General features: G+C 46.7%; 2 protein-coding genes across 2 annotated transcripts; both read right to left on the reverse strand.

Moving 5' to 3' along the window:
• Positions 1 to 2,479: 2,479 nt before the first annotated feature.
• LOC105914066 (S-(+)-linalool synthase, chloroplastic-like) lies at positions 2,480 to 4,929 on the reverse strand. The gene is made up of 3 exons (XM_022828026.1): positions 4,674 to 4,929; positions 3,065 to 3,443; positions 2,480 to 2,564 (listed from the first exon to the last, which is right to left on the reverse strand). Exons 1-3 carry the CDS (start codon positions 4,927 to 4,929, stop codon positions 2,480 to 2,482), a joined length of 720 nt encoding a protein of 239 aa, XP_022683761.1.
• Positions 4,930 to 11,092: 6,163 nt separating this feature from the next.
• On the reverse strand, positions 11,093 to 15,684 carry LOC101778826. Its single transcript, XM_004952024.3, has 3 exons — positions 15,074 to 15,684; positions 14,223 to 14,284; positions 11,093 to 12,025 (listed from the first exon to the last, which is right to left on the reverse strand). Exon 3 carries the CDS (start codon positions 12,023 to 12,025, stop codon positions 11,129 to 11,131), a length of 897 nt encoding a protein of 298 aa, XP_004952081.1. The 5' UTR covers positions 14,223 to 14,284; positions 15,074 to 15,684; the 3' UTR covers positions 11,093 to 11,128.
• Between the last annotated feature and the right edge of the window lie 777 nt (positions 15,685 to 16,461).

Below are 16,461 nucleotides of genomic sequence, written 5' to 3' on the forward strand. Positions count from 1 at the left end.
ATGAGGAGAAGCCGGTATGAGCTGCTATTTTTGGCTTCTCCCCGGTGGAGAAATGTAGAGAGCGGGATTTTAGGAGCTTTTGCCGGCTTCCTCTTGTGAGCCGTTTTGGTTTTATCCGTTTGGCACGACTTCATCAAAAGCCGCTCGAGAAGCTGCTCGATGAGCCGTGCCAAAGGGGCCCTTAGAGCCTGTTTAGCTCCCACGTGCTAAAGTTTAGCACCTATCACATCGGATGTTTGATACTAATTAGGAGTATTAAACATAGACTAATTACAAAACTAATTGCACAGATGGAGTCTAATTCGTGAGACGAATCTATTAAGCCTAATTAGTCCATGATTTGATAATGTTGTGCTACAGTAACCATTTCCTAATGATAGATTAATTAGCCTTAATAGATTCGTCTCTTACTAATGATGGATTAATTAGCCTTAATAGATTCGTCTCGCGAATTAGCCTAGGGGTTCTGCAATTAGTTTTATAATTAGCTCATGTTTAGTCCTCCTAATTAGCATCCGAACATCCGATGTGACACGGCTAAAGTTTAGGACACCCCCTTAGCATCATCAGTCACACATCACAATAGGCAACCTACTGTAGCCTGGAACCCTACATATATGTGTCCAGGATGAATGGAACAGGCTATATCACCTACACGACAGGCCAGGTTTAGGCCATATGCGTTGGCATGCGTACACACACTGATGGTCAAGTGCATGCGTCAATATAATGGTCGTCGTCAATCAGGCTTGTGGCTTTCCTTGCCGTGCATGTCATGTTAGAGTTGCAGAGTACAGACTACAGAGGGGTCGCGGACACTACTGTTCGGCAGGGTCCCAGACCAAAACTCCATGGCAGTGTGTGTAACGACAGATACATGTGGCTAACAATATAAGCGACGAATCAGGGGTGTCCTCCGCCCTGGAGAAACTCAGTTCATCAGGTAGCATAAAATCAATGTAGCTGAATGACTGACAATGCTGATCTTTGGAAACCCTAGCTATGCGTGTTAGAACGGCGACACACGACGACCAGCCGAGAGTCAAGCCGTACAACGTATGGCTGCACTGCACAGTCAGCGTGCAGGTGATTACGGACCTGTTCGCTTCAGCTTATTCAGCCGACTTATCAGCCACCAAATAGTATTTTTCTCTCACAACAAATCAACCGTTTTAACTTTTCAGCCGGCTTATAAGCTGAAGCGAATAGGCCCTACAACGCCTGCCAACACAACGTGGCACACATGGTGGCTTTTTGTTGCACTGGCACCGACACGTAGGCGCTGCCGCGTGCTGGTACCACTACAGCTTCTTTCGCCCATTTTCTTCCCTCTTTCTTTCGAGGACCAGACCAACCTTGATTCAGACATGCTGCACGGCTGCTTGTGCATCACGATTGTTAATTCCTCGCAGAAATGTTATTGGCATGCATTGTGGCAAGAAAAGCTCTTGCCGTAATGCCAAGGCAGCTACCAGGCATGCGTTGTGGCAAGTGTTTTAAACTAGTCATACAATTAGCCAAAAATGCCAGGGCTACCAGGTTAGGATTGAATCCTAAGATAAACTGGGTACAGCCCAGTTTTTCTTTTGTTAAAAAAAATAAGCCCAATTCGTGGAACCCAGCAGCCCGCAAGGCCCACACGACAGCAACAGCCCAGTAGCCCATCCAACATCGAGATCATTCTCTATGTTTTTTTTTTGGCTACGCCTTCATCCGTCCAAAACATCATCGATCGAGATTACTCACGTCACTCACCCATGGCCCATTTCCCTGTTCGTCAGCCTCGGCTTGGTTGCGCTGCCGCTGCGCATCCACCCAGACGGCTGGTCTCGCTGCCCTACGGCGCCCTAGTCAGGTATCCCAGCCCTAATTCTACAACTCGATCACAATTCAATTCCTTCATTATCACAACGAGGCATCGATCCACGTCGAGGTCCATCCGGCCATGCATTTTCCTGGTTTCTCATGTCAAATATTAGGGTTTCGATGATTTTTTAGTTACGTTGTTTAGGAGTCCATCTCATCTTTTCCCAACAAAATATCAGGTATTAGTCGCCTAATCACATAACTAAACGCGAATATAGAGAAGTACTAGAAACGTCACTCACTCGCAGGCACAACACAGGTGGCGGATCCGACCCAGGAAGAGGCGGTGGCGATCGATGCAACCGGGGAAGAGCGCGGAGGTGGCAGATCCGACTTAGGATGAGACGGTAGATCTAGCCGAGGACGAGATGGAGGTGAAAAACATGCAGCCCGCATGTGAGGCCGCACAGGCCCGAGGGTAGGTTTACTAAAAATTTTTGGGGAGTATCAAAGTTAGATCAGTACCGGGTTCAATTTATTCTGAAATTTTTATTAGGATCAAAGTCTCGTTTTCTAGCTATTTAATATCCAAGGCGTAATTTCTACACTGGTGCCAACTAATTATCGAGCGAGTAAAAATCACGCATGACACAGGGAGATGGGTCCTCATCGATCATAGTTTCATAACAGCAGCATCCTCGCGTAGTCCTCGAGTACCAGGAGCCTTGTAAAGAGCCTTGTAGCATGATCTCATGCAGCTGGGGAGTGAATCACAAGGATCAGTATTCCAGCTGCAAATTGCACTTTGTGAAATGTGTCTCGACGTATGAAACAACTAAGATTATCTAACCCAAGTATCTTTGCCAGGCTTACATTTTGATTTCCTCGGTGAAGAGAGAGAGCTCATCTTGTGTGCCAACAAGGTCAAATATGTCATCAACAACATATAGACTAGTGAGATGACCTTTGTCCACTCAACCCGGTATTTGGAGATGGAGGATCGCCATGGACCACATGTATCATTTCAGCAACTGGTCCCGAGCCGCCGGTATTTCTTGAGCCAGTCCTAGCCCATCCACCATCTGATTTCTCCAAAAACATTAGAACTCATATGCATAGAAATTCTTTTTGCTCACTGCTAGAAAAAAATATAAATTGCCATTATATTCTCTTTAATTTTGATATGTGGTACAATCCCTGCACATTGTATACAAGAATGTTCATGCAATTTCTAGCAAGGATGACTTTTTTAATGTACCTTTTAACCTCTTCCATTTCTTTCTGATGCAGCAGTTTGTTAAGATGGAATTCTGCAATTGCCAGCTCCTGCATTGCAGTAGCACACTTTTTGCTTGGCAGGCTCTGCAGGTAGCTGAGGTGGTGCCTGGCCTTGTACTGCATCAGGCTCAGGTGGTATGGGTGCAGGGAGTGCCTCACATACCTTGCGAGGCCTGGCTCCAGGTACCTGATGGCAGATGCAAGGTGCTTGCTTGAGAACACCTTTGCCTTGTAGAGTGATGCTTCTTCTCCAATGTCCAAGTGTGACATGTCATGCAAGCTTAGGAGCCCCACAATGTCCTTGCTGGGAGCAAGGCTGAATTCACCAGCGCTGTTGGTGAACCTCCGGAGAACGTCATCTGCCACACATCGACCGAGGAGTCATCACAGGACTTCGCGCAGATCGGCTAAGTGCTCCTGGTACCCGTTCGATTTGACTACGACATTATCGATATAAATCTCCACTAGGATGCCGATAAGTTTATGGAAGATGTAATTCATAGCCCGTTGATATGTAGCCCCAGCATTCTTCAATCCAAAGGTCATGACCGCCCACTCAAATAAGCTGATATGTCTAGGACACCTGAAGGCCATCTTAGAAATATCTTCTTCAGCCATTAACACTTGGTTATATCCAGCGTTGCCATCCATGAAACTGATGACCCCGTGCCCTGAAGCAGCATGTATCAGAACATCAACTGTCGGCATCGGATAACCATCCATAGGCGTGGCTTGATTGAGATTCCTGAAATCAATACAGACGTGCAGTTTTCCATTCTTCTTGTATACAGGAACCACGTTAGAAATCCACTCAGCATACCGACACTGCCGAATAAACTCTGCTTCAATTAATCTTGTAATTTCGGCCTTAATATCAGGTAATATTTGCGGGTTACAACATCGCGCAGGCTGCTTATGGTCGATATCTTGGCTTTATTGGCAACCGATGTTCGACAATAGATAGATCTAAACCATACATATCATGATACTCCCAAGCAAAGCAATCTTTGAATTCTTTTAACAACTTAATTAATTCGCGCTTATACTCAGGATCTAACTTGGCACTAATATACGTCGGCCTTGGCTTGCTCCCGTCTCCAAGATCTACCATCTCCAACTCGTCGGCCGACGTAAACCCGTGCCCCAGCTTCTCGTCTTCTTGGGTGAACTCATCCATAAGGACGATTCTTCAGAGCCGACTGATTGGATCGGTTGTAGCCCGAAATCGGACATCTTCAGGAAGTCTGTGTCCCAGACCTGGCCAAATATGCAGCTGACTTGTTCATAGTTCCACAGTTGTGCGTCGGCTGCAGCGATGCTGAACAAAGAATCGGCGGTGACCACTTCAACTGAGTCGCTGATCCATTGGACGAGACATTGATGCATTATAGATGGGATGCAGCAGTTGGCGTGAATCCAATCTCGCCCCAGAAGCATGTTGTAGGACCCTTTACCATTAATGACAAATAAAGTAGTAGGTAGGGTCTTACTGCCGATGGTGAGGTCGACGCAGAGTGCCCCCTAGGCCGGGGAGATGTTTCCTTCGAAGTCCTTCAGCATCATGTCTGTTTTGATTAAGTCTTCCTCACCTCTACCGAGCTTGCGGAACATGGCATACGACATGATGTTCACGGCTGCACCTCCATCTACTAAAAGCTTGGTAACTGGCCTCCCGTCGACTTGCCCCTTGAGGAAGAGAGCTTTCAGGTGCCGACGTTTTTCATCTTCGGATTTTTCAAAGGTGGCTAACATCGGCTCCAAGGCTAGCTGTGCCATCTCCTGTTCTGCCTCTGTTGCTTCGTGGTCAGTTGGAGACATGAATTCCATTGGCAAGAAGAAGACCATGTTGACATCGGCAGCTGCTCCAGGATCATTATCTTTGTCATCAGCTTTGTCTTTGACGTGCCATACTTGGGATTTAACCCCTTTCCTTTCTGAAGTATGCCTTTGTTCCTCTTCCTACTGCTCCCATTGTCGCAAGCGTTGGACCCTCCTCTTCTAGGACTTACTTAGACCTGGTGGGCACCATCTAGGATGCTCTATCGCTTTGTCTTGTGATGCACGCCTCCACCCCGGTTCACGGCATAGAGTCTTTTCATCGAGGACTCTTGCATCGGCCCGTTCCTCTAGCCTGTTGGGTACATTAAACCTGCCCCCCAGTCGATCGCGTATACTGACTCTGCCTCCCAGCCGATCACGCACTGGGATGCGTCTGGTAAGACCTATCCCTCCTGATCGGCTTTTGGTTCCTGTCATCAAAGCACAGCCTTTTGGATGATCGGTTATCTTGATATGATCCGTTGCACTCAGGACAGTTGTCGATCGATGGTAGCTTTATCCCTTCCTCCCAGCAGTATATGAAGAATGAGCATCTCTAGTGGTCTTCATGGCGGCATATCATCTCCTCCCAACGCCATGCCTCTTCCTACTATCTTTGGAACTTGTTGAGCAACTCTTGGGAAGTGATCAGCCGGCGAGGCCTTTCTGAGATTTTCCCTTCTTGCAACTGACTCTTTCCTTTGACGTCATTGGCCGACACTTAAACTTTGGGGTCCACAACGCCACTCTTCCTGGCCGATTCTGATGTCAGCAGCTTCGTGGGAGGCACGCTTTTTCCCCCAACTTCCACCATATTGGTTGGGAACGAATGCTGGTCGATTTTCATTAGCTTTGCTGGTTTCAAAGGAGCTTCAAACTTGAGCCTCCCTTGCTCAATAGCTGATTGGATCTGCTGGTGGAAGACTTTGCATTCATTGGTGTCATGAGATGTGGCATTGTGCCACTTGCAGTATTAGATCTTCTTAACTTCTTCGGCTGACGGGATCGTATGGTATGGTGAGAGCTTGATCTGCCCTTCTTGCAGCAGCAAGTCGAAGATCGTATCAGCATTGGAGATGTCGAACCCGAATTTCTAAGGCTCCTTCTTGTTGTACGGGCATGCAATCAGCTTTTTGGTTTTAACCCATTCTGCCAAACTGATCTCTGCCTCTCCCTCTGAGTCCGAACACTCTATGTACGCCACTTTCTTCTAGAAGTTCCTCCTTTGATCAAACGGGCGCATGTCTTGGTTTGACAGCCGATGCACAATCTGGCTTAGACTCTCGAACTCCTGCGAAACATATGTTTCTTTGATGTGTGGTAGGAGCCCATGAAAAGCCACGTCAGCTAGTTGGCTGTCACTCAAGATCAAGCTGTAGCATTTGTTCCTGACCTCCCTGAATTGCTGGATCTAGCTGGCCACCGACTCGTCACTCCTCTGCCTGAGACTGGTTAGACCTGTCAACTTCATCTCATGAACTCCGGCAAAGAAGTACTTGTGGAACTATTTTTCCAGATCGGCCCAAGTGATGATGGAATTAGGTGGAAGCGTCGTGAACCACTAGAAGGCTAACCTGGATAGGGATGACAAGAATAGCCGAACTCTCAGAGCATTTCCCTGAGGGATACACGCAAACGTTGCATTCAGAAAGAACATCAACACAACCTCCTTCCAACTCAACCTTTCTTAACTTCTTGATCAAAGATCTTGAAGCATTCTTCCTGATCTCAGAAGCACGATAATACGATTGATGACTATTCTCACCATGAAGAGAAGGTATTCCACCGGCAGTTGCTGACTTTAAACTCACTTTCAATACCATCTTATTGTTCCTTCTGAAATGATACCAGGTGACTCCACTTTCAGCAGAAACAACACGATTCCCATTGGGTGAGTACCCACTAGAGAGGAATCGTTCTTCTTATTATTCCAAGTACCATAACCAGCTGCTATGGCTTCCATGCAATGTGCCAGCCGATTCCTCACAAACCTCAGAAGTTTAGGACCATCAATCACATCAATCTCAAACTTTATGAGCATAGCTGGATTCTAACTAGTCGAACACACAGCTTTAAGAGCAGCTTTCTAAGGACCATTGCAATAAGACCAGCATGTATTGGGAAAATTTTCAGGTCCTCAAAGTGATTATTCATTGCGTATGACGAGCATGTTCTTGATCCAGCACCTAATGGGGATCGTGTATTATTTGCTGATTATCGTGGAATCACTTGGGATCAATTTAGATACAGCCAGCAATTGGCCTTTGATATTGATCATAATACATTGTCAGGAGGTATGCCAACTCTTCCTGGTGAGCGGGGCAGGGATCCTTTTTATCTAGCTGCTGAGATAACTAAGAAGGCAAATAGATCTTTAATCATGCTTTTAAGGAAGATTGAACTAGAAGGCAATTGTGTTGAAATTCTTGATCATACCAAAGTCTGTGTCTATGAGAACGGATAGGTAAGGCTGTCACGCGCACGTATTCTGACAAATCAAGATTTAAGTGATGCAGAAATTGAGAATCATCTAAGACTTAATTATAGGGCAGCGGTGGATATGATTTTTATGTTGTTTGATGTTAATGGCAATGGGCAGTATTGGCTACCACCAGATATGGATCACCTACTTGGATTGATGTGGAATAATTTTGGGGATCGGGGAATTTATGCCATACATGCTGCTCTTGTACTCATGGTTTTGTATCCCCGCTTGTTTAAGGAACTGCACAATTTGATTTCAGATAAGATTAGGGATTCGGAATACCATGACATCTGTGTTGCACTAGTTGCTAATGCTCTTGATTGGAGACGTGAAGTTCATAATAATGACCTCCTTTGTGAAACATATTTTTTTAGACAAGGTTTGGATTATGTTATTCCATACAACTACCCAAATCAACTTCATATCAGACGTGATCAACTTTCAGCAGAAAAAACACGGTTCCCATTGGGTGAGTACCCGCTCGAAAGAAATCGTGCTTTTTCTTATTCCATGTACCATAACCAGCTGTTATGGCTTCCATGCGATGTACCAGCCGATTCCTCAGAAACCTCAGAAGTTTGTTACAATCAATCACATCAATCTCAAACTTTGTGAGCATAGCTAGATTCTGACCAGTCGAACACGCAGCTTTGAGAGCAGCTTTCTGAGGACCATTGCAATAAGACCAGCATGTACTGGGAAAATTTTCAGGTCCTCAAAGTGATTATTCATCAGATAGAGAAGGTGATTAATATCTGATAGTAGACAAAGTCACCCACTAACCATAAACAATTTCGAAATCAAGTCCGCTGCTGCCCTGGTAATTGAGTCGTACACGGACCTTAACAGCTGCATCATCCAGATCCTGCCTTGCTAGAATCCGTACGTGCCTCAGGTTTACCTTCCCTGAGGGATACACGCAAACGTTGCATTCAGAAAGAACATCAACACAACCTCCTTCCAACTCAACCTTTCTTAACTTCTTGATCAAAGATCTTGAAGCATTCTTCCTGATCTCAGAAGCACGATAATACGATTGATGACTATTCTCACCATGAAGAGAAGGTATTCCACTGGCAGTTGCTGACTTTAAACTCACTTTCAATACCATCTTATTGTTCCTTCTGAAATGATACCAGGTGACTCCACTTTCAGCAGAAACAATACGATTCCCATTGGGTGAGTACCCACTAGAGAGGAATCGTGCTTCTTATTATTCCAAGTACCATAACCAGCTGCTATGGCTTCCATGCGATGTGCCAGCCGATTCCTCACAAACCTCAGAAGTTTAGGACCATCAATCACATCAATCTCAAACTTTATGAGCATAACTGGATTCTAACTAGTCAAACACACAGCTTTAAGAGCAGCTTTCTGAGGACCATTGCAATAAGACCAGCATGTATTGGGAAAATTTTCAGGTCCTCAAAGTGATTATTCATTGCGTATGACGAGCATGTTCTTGATCCAGCACCTAATGGGGATCGTGTATTATTTGCTGATTATCGTGGAATCACTTGGGATCAGTTTAGATACAGCCAGCAATTGGCCTTTAATATTGATCATAATACATTGTCAGGAGGTATGCCAACTCTTCCTGGTGAGCGGGGCAGGGATCCTTTTTATCTAGCTGCTGAGATAACTAAGAAGGCAAGTAGATCTTTAATCATGCTTTTAAGGAAGATTGAACTAGAAGGCAATTGTGTTGAACTTCTTGATCATACCAAAGTCCGTGTCTATGAGAACGGATAGGTAAGGCTGTCACGCGCCCGTATTCTGACAAATCAAGATTTAAGTGATGCAGAAATTGAGAATCATCTAAGGCTTAATTATGGGGCAGCGGTGGATATGATTTTTATGTTGTTTGATGTCAATGGCAATGGGCAGTATTGGCTACCACCAGATATGGATCACCTACTTGGATTGATGTGGAATAATTTTGGGGATCGGGGAATTTATGCCATACATGCTGCTCTTGTACCCATGGTTTTATATCCCCACTTGTTTAAGAAACTGCACAATTTGATTTCAGATAAGATTAGGGATTCGGAATACCATGACATCTGTGTTGCACTAGTTGCTAATGCTCCTGATTGGAGACGTGAAGTTCATAATAATGACCTCCTTTGTGAAACATATTTTTTTAGACAAGGTTTGGATTATGTTGTTCCATACAACTACCCAAATCAACTTCATATCAGACGTGATCAACTAGCTGCTCTTTAGGAAGTTAGTTTGATAAATCAAAATGCATCGAGGCTAACACAACGTGAGATTGATATTATTAATGGCCATAAGCTTTTCAAGTTCATGAGAAATCGGTTGGCTCACCGTATGGAATCAACAGTTTCAGTATGATTTCTCAGCTATCAGTAGTGAGACGGTAACTAAAGTGAAATTTCCTCTAGTTCTGGCTCAAATTCAGATTAATCTTCATCATATGGGGCATGATGTGGACGGACTTGGGTTGGATAACTTATTTGGGAGAACTGGATAACTTGTTCTAAATGTCCTCTTAGATAACTTGTGATTATGAGCTGTGCAATTTCTATGTTGTGTATGCTGTGTGCTAGTGCTGATCTGTACTCTTTTTTGTAGGATAGAGATGGCGGAGGACTGGAGTTAGCAAGGTGGAGTCAGCAGAAACAACGTGATTCCCATTAGGTGAGTATCCACTAGAGAGGAATCATGCTTCTTTTTATTTCAAGTACCCTAACCAGCTGCTATGGCTTCCACTCCCACGCTTGCGGCCCTCGTAGAGCAGGTGGAGTCTCCTCCCAAGGCTCCTTCCTATACTTGACGGGAATCCAAGCGCTCAACTCCTCTAGCTCCATCCTCCGCCTGCGGTCCGAACGCTCCCAAGCTGCCTGCAACCTCTCAACCATGTCCCTGTCTCTGTAGCATTGGGAGCTGAGGTGGACGATGTTGTCGCAGTTGCAGTGGAGTCTGTGGTGGAGCTGGCTGATGGCCCCATCCTTGGTAGCAAGCACGGTGTTCAAGTTTCCCACCAACTCATCCTTGTCCCTGAGCTGAGCATTCTTCTTATCAATCAACTTGTCCCTGAGGTGTAGAGCCTCCTCCATCTGAACGATCTTGGCCTCAAGCATGGCAATCTTCTCAGCATCCTTGAACGCGTCTGGAGCGGCATTGCTCTCATCCCGCAGACGGCAGTTAGTCTGATCCAACCGCTCTAGGCAGCGAGAAAGCCCCTCCAGCTGTCCCTCCAACATGGCGTTGTGCCCAATGCTGTTATCCCATCCCCTGCGTAGGACCTCCATCTCGCGCTCGCAGTGGCAGAGAGTGAGATCCTGGGCGTGGATGCAGCGGGCAGCTACTCGGAGCCTCTCGTCGGACTCCTCGAAGGCGTCGTGGTGGAACTCCTGAGCCTCACGCTCAAGGTCTCCTGGGCCGCGGCACCCCCGAGGCAGGAAGCGCTACGGGGTGTGAGCCAAGCGATCCCGGAGTTGAGCATGAACCTCGCGCACAGCTCTCCTTGCTGCTGTCTGGTGTGCTTCTGCGACTGAGAGCTCGAAGGCGAAAACAACCACCTGCTCGAACTCGAGCACACAGGGATCAGCCGGCACGGTCAGCCGCACCTCCGTGGGCACAGAGTCTCCACTCCCACGCTTGCGGCCCTCGTAGAGCAGGAGGAGACTCCTCCCAAGGCTCTTTCCTGTACTTGACGGGAATCCAAGCGCTCAACTCCTCTAGCTCCATCCTCCGCCTGCGGTCCGAACGCTCTCAAGCTGCCTGCAACCTCTCAACCATGTCCCTGTCTCTGTAGCATCGGGAGCTGAGGTGGACGATGTTGTCGTAGTTGCGGTGGAGTCTGTGGTGGAGCTGGTTGATGGCCCCATCCTTGGTAGCAAGCACGGTGTTCAAGTTTCCCACCAACTCATCCTTGTCCCTGAGCTGAGCTCTCTTCTTATCAATCAACTTGTTCCTGAGGTGTAGAGCCTCCTCCATTTGAACGATCTTGGCCTCAAGCATGGCGATCTTCTCAGCATCTTTGAACGCGTCTGGAGCGGCATTGCTCTCATCCCGCAGACGGCAGTTAGTCTGATCCAACCGCTCTAAGCAGCAAGAAAGCCCCTCCAGCTGTCCCTCCAACATGGCGTTGTGCCCAATGCTGTTATCCCATCCCCTGCGTAGGACCTCCATCTCGCGCTCGTAGTGGCAGAGAGTGAGATCCTGGGCGTGGATGCAGCGGGCAGCTACTCGGAGCCTCTCGTCGGACTCCTCGAAGTCGTCGTGGTGGAACTCCTGAGCCTCACGCTCAAGGTCTCTTGGGTCGCGGCACCCCCGAGGCACGAAGCGGTACGGGGTGCGAGCCAAGCGATCCCGGAGGTGAGCATGAACCTCGCGCACAGCTCTCCTTGCTGCTGTCGTGTGTGCTTCTGCGACTGAGAGCTCGAAGGCGAAAACCACCACCTGCTCGAACTCGGGCACACAGGGATCAGCCGGCACGGTCAGCCGCACCTCCGTGGGCACAGAGTCTCCACTCCCACGCTTGCGGCCCTTGTAGAGCACGCGGGAAGTGCGAACTCCGACGCGCTCCAAGCACTCGCGAAGGAGAGTGCAGAAGCCCCCGTAGTGTAGTCCGCTACCCTCGAATGTACGCCAGTCGTCCGTTGACATCTAAAACACATTGGTAACAGTAGTTAGCAAGTCAGAGTGAAACAAGGTAGTAATAGTAGAAATTCAAAGAGTTATATAACAATCAAGGGGTATATACTCAATTAAGGATAATTTTAGACTTCTTTGTCTATCTAGGTTCTACAGAGGTTGGATGGAAGAAAAAAAAGTAGAATCTTTATCGTCTGGGTCCTCTGCTAGGTTTTGTTTACTATAAGCATGCATATTTAAAAATTGTTTTCCTGGTTAATGTACGTTATTTGAGATGTTGGTGATTAGGAGGTGACTAGGGTTCAGATGCTTGGGTGAAATCTCTTGATAAGGTTGATTTATGAGTGCTGGCCATTTATTGGCACCAAGGTTGGCTCATTTGTTGATAGGCAATGAGACCATGTTGAGATGGGCATGCATGTGTTCTTTGGGTGTTAAGCAATCTGATGTGTGTATGTTTATCATTATAGACTGGCAGAGGCTGTGCAGAGAATGGGAATCGAATCATTTTTCCCTGTTCAAGAAGCAGCTTGGGTGGAAACGATTGGATCTGGAAAAATTCTTGCTTATGCCCTACCTATTGTGCAAATCCTCTCTACCCGGACAGTAAGGTGCTTGCGAGCTCTGATTGTGCTTCCTACACGGGATTTAGCCTCGCAGGTTGATGCATTTTCCGCTTGCCTTTTTGAAATTTATCGCTCCTAATCCATAGTTCTCACATTTAAGTCTGACATCTATCCATTTCATATCATGCCATCTAACACATGGAAGTGTTCCTGTTGTTAATTAAATTTTAGGTTAAAGAGGTTTTTGATAATACACATCTCTGACGCACATAGGTCCTCAGACACCATTCTACTTTTGGCAACTTTCAGCTTGCGAAAAAATAGTTCTCAGCACCTGGTTCATGTTGAACAATTCCACTTACAATTTTAATGATACATTTTAGGAAGCAAGTAAAGACACTGGGCAAGTACTTCGTGTTTAGCTTTTATGGAGCTTTTTTTAGTGGTTCTACACAGCAGGAGATGACTCAGGATTAAAAAAATTCCTAATATTGGGTCTTGAAGCTTATAACAACAGGTCAGAACTGTGACAGATAACAATAGTAGTAATTGCACTATGCCAGATATCTGAAATAGCTTATACTTTATCTATATTGTAAAACCATGAGAGCTTGCAGATTCATCTGTGTCATGTCTTGTTATGTTGCAAAGCGGAAACAATGATTATTTATGTCTCTTGATATTTCTAAGTACTCCAATGTCTTTGTAGGCATGTAACAAGGCTCTTTTAAAATGGTCAATGATCCACTGCCAGTTAAAAAGAATCCTAGTAAAGCAGAAAATACTCTGTGATTTTCAGATAAAGTTTTCAAGTATCTAACTTGGCCGAATAGCTGCAAATGCAATGATGATTACTGAAGTTTTTATTATTATAAAAACAGCTGCAGTTCTGATGGTCTTTATTTGATTATTATAAATGATACAACTCAGCTCAACTCCTCTTGCTTTGACTGTAAAAAGATTTGTTGACATATTTAAGTTTTCATGTACCAACATCAAATGCTCAATTCACTGGGGATGGAGCATTGTAATTCAGCTCAGGTGAACTGCTAAGATAAAATTAGATGTCAAAATCCATGTTATCTTACAAAATTAGATGTTAAAATTCATGTTTCAATTGTTTGCAAAATTTCATATTGTTCACTGTGGAAATACACACTTTTGTTGATATGTACACATTTTTCTCAACTTTTAGCAAGTTTGGTAATTGATGGAATTTGTATATGTACACACTATGCTATCTTGCAGTTACTTTTTTCAACAGAGCTGTGATTTGCTAAGTTAAGTATTACTGTGAATGTTGTGTTGGTAGTAAATTATATTTGAAATGTGATCCTCATAAGCTCCTGTCTTTATACAAACTATAATTTATATGTTAAGGCAAAATGAATGCTTTTCTTTATGACATGTCAAATATTTCATATGATGAAAATGATGCTTACGAAGGTAATTTGTTTTTGCCCGTAGCAACGCACGGGCACGATTCTAGTACAACACAGAGAAAGAGAAATAGAAAGACCATATAATAATTATCAAGGCATGGATAAAACATTGGTTATGCAATCCACCAATCAAGCGAGCAATAGTAAAGTGCTAGCAACTAAGCATGGATACGATCTATATGTTTGGGAGTGACATAGCACCTTGTTCGAAGTTGTTCGCGTCCTCCTCGATCGTGCAGGTCGTCCTCGGTCGAAGTTCGCGTCTGACAGAACAATATACAGCGAAACGTAAATAACTCGACAGTACATCTAGGCAAAAACTCCAATAAACATAATTTGGAAGATCCAAATAAATCCAAACTAGCTACAAACAGAACAGGCTCGATGTTAAATTCATTTTACGAATTTAACGCAACTAGATTCATATTTTTCTGAGCTACGGTGAATTAGTTATGAATTTTAGAAGTTTAAATGATTTAGTAAATATTTATTTAACATTTAAAAGGGAAATTAGGGGGGTGACACGTGGCGGGTTGTGGTTGATCCACGTGTTGACTGAACCAACGGTCAACGCGTGGCCCCACTGATCAACGGTGGGCCCCATAGCTGGGCCCCGCTGCGGCCCCACATGCGGGCCCCCACCTGCCACGTGGCCTGTGGCGGCGGCGGCGAACGCTGACGCGCCATGGCGCGGCATGGCGCGCCGTGGCGAGCGGTGGGCGCGGACGGCGCGGCTGCGGCGAGCGCGTGGGCGCGAACGGCGCGCGGCGTCGCAGCGTGGAGCGGCGGTGACCGCGCACGGCGTCGCGATGCGTGGCCGCGGTGACCGCGCTCTGCGGCGAGCGCCGGCGTCGCGAGCGCGCGCGCGGTGCGAAGCGAGGCGAAGCGCGCTGGAGCGAGCAGGTTGCGGAGCGGCGGCGCAGGGCACAGGCGCAGCGCAAGAGCAGCGAGCGAGCTCAGCGGTAGACGGCGGCTCGGTCCAGGGCTAGGCAGGCTTAAAATGATCTAAGCTAACGGCAGAAGGTAAAAAGGAGGCTGCTTGGGCGGCTCACCGGCTAGCTGGAGAGGAAGAAGGGCAGCGGTGGTGTAGACGAGGTAGCCAGCGGCGATGCTCTTCACGGCGGCGCTTCTTCTCCGGCGAACAGCTTCCGGCGGCGGCTCCTCCTCGCGGACGGCTCCCTCGGACGGCTTCTTCTTCCCCACGAGCAGCTCCCTCGGACGGCGCCTCCTCCTTCCCGGCGGAACACCCCTCCTCCTCCACCCCTCTACCCCCGGCACCCTCTCAACCCGGCCCTCAACACTCCGTATCTGGGAACGGGCAAAGCCCGGGACTTGAGGATGGCCTGAGGGCGACCCCCATGCCCCATTTTATAGCCCAGCGGAGGCGGTGGAGGACCAAGATTGCCGGTGGCCGTGGATGCTAGGGTTTCGGCCTCCAGGTGTTTTGCGGCGCATCGGACGGCTGAGCTTGCGGGGCTTGGTAGCCGGCAGGGGCAGCCTCGTCCTTGCACGCGGGGAAGGTTATGGAGCCTCGCCGCACCAGCTCCCCGCCGCGGTAGTGCGCACTCACGCGAGCAGCGCGTGACTCCTGTCCGTGCAGGAGGTTGAAGACAAATTGTGTACTGAACTTGAGCTGAGTAGCCGAATCAGGTGCTTTGTTTCCCTTGAGAAATCCAGTTTTCTTCATCAAAAGTGCAGTTGCCTGCTCCTCCATGGTTAATGTGGTCTTGCCTTTATTTGCAATTCTAGCGCTTTTCCTGGATGATGGGGTGGTCTCTGGTGCCTGCTGTGGTCTGGTGGAGGGTAATATAGGATCTGACAGCTTCTTTGCAAATGTGAGTTTCCTCTGAACTGGGATGCTGTCCTGCTGCATATTTTGGCTCAGAGCATTCATCTGTTCTCCTACATTGGGTCATCATTCCTGTCCTCATTATTAGCCAGATGACCCTTTTCTCTAACCTTAAACATATCTGAGATCTACTCGGCCTGGCGTGTTTCTTGTGCTGAAACGGCTGAAATTGCTGACCCTTGTTTAGTTCACCCCCAACTCCCAACTTTAGCACTATGCAAAAAGAAAATTCTCCATCACATCAAACTTGCGGTACATGCATGGAGTACTAAATGTAGACGAAATTAAAAACTAATTGCACAGTTTTGTTGTACTTTGCGAGATGAATCTTTTAAGCCTAATTAGTCAATATTTGGACAATAATTCACAAAAACAAACGAAACGCTACAGTGTGCTACAGTGCTGTAACAGTAATTCGACACCTCCAAACTTTGGCAACTAAACAACACCTGAATCTCCGTTTCCTGTAGCTCGTCCGGAAAGGGCTCCCTCACTGATAAGCTCTCCTTCTTTCGAAGCCACTGCATTAGCTTCAGTGTCTGCTGCTTCTTGGTTGTTCTAGGTTTCATTTGTCCCCTTCTGCTTGGCCTG

The sequence above is a fragment of the Setaria italica genome, chromosome I, assembly GCF_000263155.2.
Source record: "Setaria italica strain Yugu1 chromosome I, Setaria_italica_v2.0, whole genome shotgun sequence".
NCBI classification, from domain to species: domain Eukaryota; kingdom Viridiplantae; phylum Streptophyta; class Magnoliopsida; order Poales; family Poaceae; genus Setaria; species Setaria italica.

Bases quoted from the DNA above. Each gene is read 5' to 3' on its own strand.
- LOC105914066 (XM_022828026.1), bottom strand. From the start codon at position 4,929: ATGGTCTTCTTCTTGCCAATGGAATTCATGTCTCCAACTGACCACGAA. The intron at 3,444-4,673 runs GTGAGGAAGACT...GATGTGTGGCAG, and splicing joins GTTCCGCAAGCTCGGTAGAG to ATGACGTTCTCCGGAGGTTC. The intron at 2,565-3,064 runs GTACATTAAAAA...TTCACTCCCCAG, and splicing joins GAAATGGAAGAGGTTAAAAG to CTGCATGAGATCATGCTACA.
- LOC101778826 (XM_004952024.3), bottom strand. From the start codon at position 12,025: ATGTCAACGGACGACTGGCGTACATTCGAGGGTAGCGGACTACACTAC.